The sequence below is a fragment of the Aptenodytes forsteri genome, unplaced genomic scaffold, assembly GCF_000699145.1.
Source record: "Aptenodytes forsteri isolate BGI_AS27 unplaced genomic scaffold, ASM69914v1 Scaffold467, whole genome shotgun sequence".
NCBI lineage: Eukaryota > Metazoa > Chordata > Aves > Sphenisciformes > Spheniscidae > Aptenodytes > Aptenodytes forsteri.
This window is the reverse complement of record NW_008795298.1, coordinates 1,026,096-1,034,518: the sequence shown is the minus strand read 5'-3', so window position 1 is coordinate 1,034,518 and position 8,423 is coordinate 1,026,096. Positions and strand designations below refer to the sequence as shown.

General features: G+C 43.2%; 1 protein-coding gene across 1 annotated transcript in view; it reads right to left on the bottom strand.

Moving 5' to 3' along the window:
- USO1 (USO1 vesicle transport factor) overlaps positions 1–7,991 on the bottom strand; it is a 37,497-nt gene extending 29,506 nt beyond the window's left edge. The window contains exons 1-3 of the mRNA XM_019472087.1: positions 7,910–7,991; positions 7,726–7,790; positions 1,414–1,493 (exon numbers count right to left, since the gene is read on the bottom strand). Coding sequence (XP_019327632.1) covers positions 1,414–1,493; positions 7,726–7,760 — 115 coding nt within the window. The 5' untranslated portion in view covers positions 7,761–7,790; positions 7,910–7,991. The remainder of the gene's footprint in view (positions 1–1,413; positions 1,494–7,725; positions 7,791–7,909) is intronic.
- Positions 7,992–8,423: the final 432 nt, after the last annotated feature.

Sequence of the window (8,423 nt, the reverse complement as noted above, 5' to 3'; positions counted from 1 at the left end):
TTTTCTTAAGTGGTGCCAAAAATATTGTTTTTTTTTTTTTTTTTTTTTTTGACAGGCTGGTACGATGGATTTTCATATTCATTCACCCAAAAGCAGAATGGATATCCTACAAGCCTTTTTATTCGTTGTTGATGTTTTCCTCTTAAAACCTTGGAAAGCAAGTCTACAGCCATTTGGCTTAGATTACTAGTCTAAACAGTGATCGAGCCAAGACCTGATTTGCAAATACGAACAGAAGCGGTTTTCCAAATAACACCTGCAACAAGGCACAAGTGAAATGTCAAAAAGGTCAACTGAATCCCACAGTTGGCTCTACTACACAGCCTGCTTGAGTTTGACAGCTTTCTAGCGGAGTCACCTACTCGGCAGTTGCCTGCGTGACTGTAACTAGTACGTGGTCTCCATTCTCCCCAGCAACGGTGATGAGAGCAACCGCACACAGGCTCAGCATCTGACAGATACCGCACTCTGATTGAGGCCTCCTCCCAATCTAGCACTTGCACAGCCCTCAGCCGGATCCCATCCCCATTCTTTAGACATGTCCTTGATGCTAAAAACAGGGAAACTTGGACCGTCCTGCCCTCCGCACCATTCACCCTTCAAGAGCCTGAAACAGTTATAATCCACAGCTGTTTTACTTGTCAGAAGCATCTGGCTCTTCTTCAGTCTGGGCACTCGCAGCTCCTATTCATGTATTTAGTTTTAAGAACATTCTTCTTGCCCGAGCCTAATTTGGGTTACTGCTGTCATTTTCTTCAGGGTACTGATGTTTCTGTGAAATACGGGGTTATTTTTAAGAGCTGCAATCATTTCATTGGCCTTTGAGACCAGTTTTGATGGCCTATCAAGAAAGGCCTTCCAAAATAAAATAAAGGCAGGAGAGGCAGGGAGTTTCACAGCCTAGCTGTATAGTATATGCTTCTACATCTAACTATCTCGGGAAGGACGGGCAGAATCTCTTTCTAAAATGCCACAGTAGGGCTGGAAAAAAAGATTTTCACACTTCGATATAGCCACCTTATCATAGGTACCTGAGACTTTATCTCTCAATATCCTTGTTAAATCATCAGATAGTAGTGTCCCATTTGACAGTAACAGCCAGGACTGTCCTTTCCCAAAAGCAAAGAATGACTCGATTCTTTATTTACAAACTAGAAAAAACAATGAATTATCCCATTCCAACCTGGCTGCTGTTCACAGAACATAGTTTTTAAAATTAATGAACAAGAGATCCAGTATTACTTTAATGCAAGCTGCGTCCAACAAGATTTTTAGCACTGTCGTAACAGCTACACAATAACAAAGCAAGTCTCAGCATTAGTAAATCACAGAGTATTACGGTTTATAATTTGAACAAAACCACCAAGGAAAGCACCCCCACAGTTAATACAAGTATTACTACCAAGCGCTTACCTTGCTCCTCCTCTTCTAGGTCATTCGATATTACATTGTAGAGAGTGTCCAAGGCATAGCCAATTATTTCAGAATCTGAACTGTAAATGAAAGAACCACTTTTCTTTAATGACTTATTTCCAACTACTCTTACAACATTTTTTTTCTGCACAGGCAGTTCCCTTGGCAGGGATTCCTGCCAAGATCAAGTGAGAAAGACTGATGTTGACAGACATTTTGTAATACCATGTAACCATGAGCTGTCGAGTCCCTGAATGGAGTCAAACTCCTTTTCCCAGTTCCATTCCCTCAGGTGGCCACATCCAGAAAGTCTGGTGACACAAGATGACCACAGGAAGCTTCACTGTAAGCGTGTCTTCCATTTCCTGAGTTACTCCTTCCAACCCGCGCCTCAAGTATACCAGGACAAATCTCTGGGAGGGGTTCGGACCCCTTCCCAGAAAATCACCCAAGGAAGCTGCAGACAAGCTTCAGCACCATCCCAGGAAAGTCCCTCCGTGCTACCCCGTCAGCGAGAACTAGGGGCCTAAAGCTCGCGCTCCATGTGAAAGCAATGACAACAGCCGCGGATTCTCCCAAACAGGCCAGCCTCCATGTCACCAACTCAGACTACACCCAGTTATTAAGGGTTTTTGAACTCCAAGCACCCCCAGGAAGCTGATAGGCAGCCAGTCTAACCCCAAAGCATTAGTTCACCTGCTTACACCAAGACTCTTCTCTTAATAAGCCCTGCTTTAAGTGAGACCTGTTTCTTTTGCATTACGAAGACCGAACAATCTGTAAACCCTACGCTACAACAAAGTGCCAGAGTTTGGGGGGCAGGATGTAACTTTTTTTGCTGGTTGCTTTGTTGCTCATAAACCAGAAAAGTATGAAAGCACAGCTGGTCAAAAAACAAAGGAAAATAAAATATAACATCACAAAGGAAGGCACCTCAAAGTGCAGAAGGACACACCTCACAGCTATTTTCATGTCTTGCCCAAGCATCAGAAGAGCACGCTGTCAAAACAAGACCTCTCATTCAAACTTTTAAGTATTTGCTTTCACTGATCTCTAAGGCATACAAAGTAAAGCCTCCACAACAAAGATAAATTTGCATTTTAAGAAGCTACTAGGCCAGTTCAGAGCAGAGGCCTAAAAAACAACCTAACAAGCAGTCTTAAAAGTCAAGCCTTAATTGAGACCAGCTATCTCTGCTAGACCACTAATTAAATATGACAGACCTACAGCAGTTGTTGCAACCAAGAAAACTAGAGATGCCTCGAGGTGATCCACCAGCTTTGAGAAGACAGAACGCAGCAATCCGTACCTACATTTCTTGTATCACTACAGCAAGGGCTTTAGCGAGCTACGTGACACCTCACCTCCCTTTCTACGACTCACACTAAACCAAAAGCTAGAAATAATCAGGTGTCAGTGTAGTTTGTTCTTTCGTGTTGGGTTTTGAATTGAATTCTTTTCCTGTTGATGTCCTCCCAGGACACAAACATTTTTCCTCAGTGTGTCACTCAACCCATACCACCTGCTTTTAAGCTGGGCTGTAATGGAAACCAAAGGGGAAAAAAAAATTATCTTCTCCTCTGCCAAACTGTTAGTGAAAGCAAGTAAAGGAAGCTTTTAGTCCATGTAAACGGTCTCATTCAGCAGGTATGCTCAGATTTCCAGCCTACTTATGTTTTCACTCTATTGTAATTTTAGTTCTTCAACACAATACTACAAAGCCTATGGTTTCCTTTTCATCTAACTGAAACAATTCCACATCTGAAAAACACATAGAAATTATTTCCTGGAGAATTACAAAAAAACCAAACAAGCTGCAGCCTTGCTTTTCCTTTCCCTGGTTAGGGAAATCACAGCAGCTACAAACGAGTAAGCAAATTTTATGTAGATGTGGTAAAAGCAGGCCTTGTTTCTCTTGTCGAAAGAAAACGAGGACAGCAACATCCTATCTTTGCTGTTCACTGCCTTGCTACCATCAGCTGTTCACCACAAAGAACATTTTATTGATTATTCTGTTCAGACTGAAGCTGTGCAGCTTTTGCTCTGTAGTGAAAAATCTGTCAAGAAATAGACTTCCAGTCTCTCATGCATCCATAAAAGACGCAGCCTTTATTCAATGCAACAATCCAGCATAAGCCACCTCAGGCATCTTCCCTCTGCTAGTTGTGCTTTTATGTGGCACGCGACCAAGATGTCAGTGCAGCGCTCCACGAGTTCACAAACAATAGCAGAGAAGAATCATATGGAAATGAAGGCACCCATGTATTGTCCTCCCAGGTAGGGTGCCTCAAAAATGCTTTTACCTATTATTCTAAAAATACAGCATTTCACTGTCAGAATAGAGACAAGCATTATCTATACTGTCAAGAAAAGCAGAGTGTTTCTATCATGTCATCAATCACAGCATGCCTAGAAAGGAAGGCATTTTGTTACCCCTAAAAACTCAAGTCATGGAAAAGCTATCAAAGGGGCAATGACATTTGTATTACCTCTCACAGAGGAATATTACAATTAGAAAATTTGGAACTAATAGCACATAGATAACTAAGGTTTGTGCCTTAAGAAAAAAAGAATCCTTTCTCTTAGGTTCATATTAGGTTTCAAAATATTAGAATTGTCACGCTTAAATTTACAAACATTGTTATATAAGTAGAACCAAAGCAGTTAAAGTTGAAGTTGACTTCTTGCTCTGGTGCCTTCTCCCACACCGAGAGTTAAGCAGTACTGGCCTGTTCTACAGTCAATGCCAAATTTTTTTTCAAAATAATCCCTGGTGGGATGTGGCAACATCTAGACAGCAAGTCAGAAAAAGTCCTCTAGTAGATCACAGTTCCTACTTCATATTACAAAATAAACATACGGCATAAGAACACTGGTGTGTGTAAGAGTCTGGAACATTTTAAGGCTGACTTAGGAGCGTTACCAGGCTCCAGGATGGCTGATGCACATAGCTGAAAAACTAGTGAAAGAAGTCAGTTTTCTACAGAACAAGTTTTAAGTACGGAGGCAGGAGATAGAGCTTAAGGTATAAACCGTATAACAAGTGGAATGACGTGTTCATTTAAGAGAGAGAAGTGGTGTATTTCTGTTCCAGGGTAGAGGCTGAAAATAATTCGAAGCAACTGTCTAAGATCTGAGGACAGAAATGAGAACAGGACACAAGAAGCACTCGCCATTTCAGCGCAGCCGTGCAAACCAGGCCTTTTCCCTACTCAAGTTAGGAGATGAAGCTATAAATGCTTCTCACCTCATACTAACAACTTCAGAAATAAGAAAATATCAGCATGCCTTGTAACAGAAAGAGATAAAGAAAAGTGCGATTCACTACAAGGGAAGTAAATGATTGGCACAGCAACGAGGCTGCAAATGGAAGGAAGGAAAGAACTACTACTACAGAGATGATACCGTACTTGTGCTTATCACTTCAAATTCCAAGAGAAGGAACAATTGATTCACCAAAATCAGGAGATACACCAGAGATGAAAGACAGCTACTTTTTTACTCAAGGGCTACATGAATAATATTTAACATATTTCTCAGAAAAGATAAGAGCTGCGCTATCGTACTTGGCTGAGAAGGTCTTAAAACCAAATGATTTGTCGATTAGATACTGAGTTCACAATGAGCTTATTTGCATTAGGAAATAATCACCTCTTACCAGCAAAGTTGCTTCAATTTTTCACATTGCTGTTACACATTTCAGCAAGACAAATGCTGCTGAAGATCACACAGTTCTGCATCTTGAACTAGTCCACTAATTTTTGGTAAATACATAATAGGAAAGCATGTTTGCACTTGTCACTGTTCTCACGTTACAGTGCTCTGTACACCAGCTATCCATTCCACACACACGCTCAGGCTGTGTGAATTCAGAAACCCATGCCTGCTGCTGCTCCTCCCCCGTAATTCTTTCCACCCAAACACTCCATCCCTGCAAGAAAGGCTGGAGAGCAGATTAAGCTTCGCCTGATACACCCCAACCAAGCCCTGCTTCTACTGAACTGGGAACTAAGAGGGGAATCCCACAGATAACGTTCATATTCTGTTGCACACAAAACCCAGCGACTACAGGCATACATCCGAGACAAAAGACAGATAGGTGTGCAAGATCTCCAGTCAGTAAAATAACAACTATCAGCAGCTTCACGGCCAAAAAGCTTCACTTCAGGAGCACAGTCACCCATCTTCAGGGCAACCTAATAATCACTGAAAAAGCATACTTGCCTAAAGCTAAGCTACAGAGGAAAACAAAAGTCACTATTTTGACTTCAGCATACTCTTTTCCTAGTCCTTTCATACTTCTAATTAAATTAGACCATCTGTTATCTTGGAACTTCACAGCAACACAGTCAACGTACAGGACCAGCACATGTGAGTCACTCACATGAATACGGTGACACGCGAGAAGACAACTTCAGTCAATCATTGACTTCTGTTTTCCCTGAAGTTGCACTGCTGCTTCTTGAAAATAATCGTAAGTAGCTGCAATGCAAAAAAAATAGAGGAGGGCAGGAAGAGGAAATGAGCATTTTCCACTTCTGCAGAAAGCTTCAGGTGGACACTGGAAAGGTCCAAAGATCACACCTACGGGCACACACTGAAACAGCGATGACAGCACAACAGCACCGTCCTCTGTCAGACCACCATTCTCTCAGTTCAATATGCCAGTCACATCGGGCGTCAGGGACAGCTGAGCCTGCGACTCATTTAGCAACCAGTTATTCAGATGGGCTGGCTTTGATTTGTATTCCTACAACTGAAAGAGTCCCCAAAGCCTCACCTCTACAATCACTGACACCAAACAGTGCACTCACACCACCTGTAACACATACCTGAACTTATCAGACACGGGGGCTACAACTAGACCTCTCTCAAATGAACCGCAACATACAACATGCAGCCCAGCTGATGTGCTGGTCCACCGTAAAACATACAATAGGAAATCTGCCTATCAACGTTTTGTGGAAGACAGCATTTTTTTCAGCTGAAAACCCAAAAACCACAAAGATATATTTACTGTTTTTTGAACTGCAGCCTGAGTCACACAAGACATCTGCACAGAGTCCCAGCACACACAAATTCCAAAGGGACAACTGGAGCCCAAAAAGCACAGAATAGCTCTCAAGTTCCTTCCCTGAAGGGTTCAGGTTAGTATCTCAAAGGAAGGGCGATGAGTAGAGCCCCGCCTCCCTTCTCAAAGTTCAAATCTGGCCTCAAGAGCAGATAAGTGGATGAAAGCAGGCTCCTTGACCTAATTTTTTAAAGGGCTTCCCCTTCGTGTCAGTAACAGTTACTCCTATAACCTTCCCTTTTACTGTTTGCATCGTACCAGTTTATACATTTTTAACTACCCAGCCAACGGAATGGAAATAATGCCTCCTTCCAGACGCTGAACTGCTGCTTTCCTAATTCTCGTTTGTCTTGACGTTAGAAGATGCTTCCCATGTACGCGCATGCAAGTAATCCACATATACCCTTATGAGTGGGGGTTTTTATATATATATGTTTACTAGCTTTATGTTCAAATCCAGACTGAAGGACTATCACAATACACTTGCCTACCTAAGCACCAAGACTGCACTATTTGAAGCTTAAATCAGAGCACTGCAAACAGGTTCCAAGTTATAACACGTGGGTACCATCAAGTACAGCAATGCGATCAATTGCAGAAATAGATGGATAGCAAAGATATTTTAAATGCTGGATTGCATAAATATTACATCCTAGCGCACATAAATTATTTAGACTAGTGTCATCTGTCTTAACAGCAGCCAGGGAGTCCAGCTCTCCTATTTACTTGAACCCTTCAATATAAATGCCTGCATTACTCCCCATGACAGAATTATTCTACCAATTCATTTGATGACACCCATCTGAGAAAACACACATTTGCTGACTTCATTCATTTCCTCTTAATTCTCTCTAGTTCATCTTTTGCCCAAGAACAGGTTGATTTGGGTTATTTCAAATACTGTATTTAATTAACATCATAATTTCAGACGTACCTTTCCACGGTAGTGGAAACTGACCACTGAGAAGCATCAAGATGTACTTCGGTACCATCTTTACTCTAAAACTGGTCTTTCTGTCCCTCATCCAAGTTCCTGGCATTCTGTTCTTTTCGCCTCTGAATATGCTCTGATTAAGTTGGTCATCATAAAAAGCCACCGTGAGAGAAGAGTTGTTAGAAACCCAGCTCCCCTCCTAGCTTTACTGGTACACAAAACCAAGCCTATATTTGTCCGTGTCAGTAGCAGAGAAGGGTCGGGTTATCAGCTGGAGGTGGCTGCCAGAAGCCAGCCACATGCTTACCGGTCTGTCTGAAGAACGTGGATGAGGTGTTCCATAGCCTGTATGCCTACCTCCAACCGGTATTTCTGTTTGGAAAAAATTGAACGGTTAATGGTCTAGCCCAAAGTCCAAACAGAGCTTTCTAAGCTATACATCACAAAACTAGTAAAAGCCCACGCGGCTCTTCAGGAACTTCAGTACTTGCCTTGGATAACGATTTAAGAGCACGTACAGCATCCCTCCGGTCATCCAGTAAAGTGGAAGAAGCTACTCGGTCACACAGCTTCTGAATCTGGAAACGTACAAGAGACGCGTGATAAAAGACAGCGTGCCACGACTACGTAACAGATTCCAAAACGCTCCGCAAAATACAGCCCAATTTCACTAATCGCATGGGAGAGCTCCCAATTCCCCACACTCAAACGATCACTTCATTTCTCCGGGCAGAATAAGGCGCTGTGCGTCCGGACCACCTGAACAAACCCCGATCTGTTAGAGCAACCCAGGCACGCTCGGGAAAGGCGCAAGAAACTTAGCAAGGCTTCCCGGACCGGCCCCAGCCGGGAGCTGTCCCGGCCGGCCGCGGGTTCAGACCCAGAACCGAGAGGGAAGGACGCTGCCTACCCCCGCGCAAGCCCCGCAAGGCACCAGGCCAGCCCGGCGCGTCTCCAAACGGGCGGGACGAGCTGTCAGCGCCCGGCGCCGGGGGCGGCGGCAGG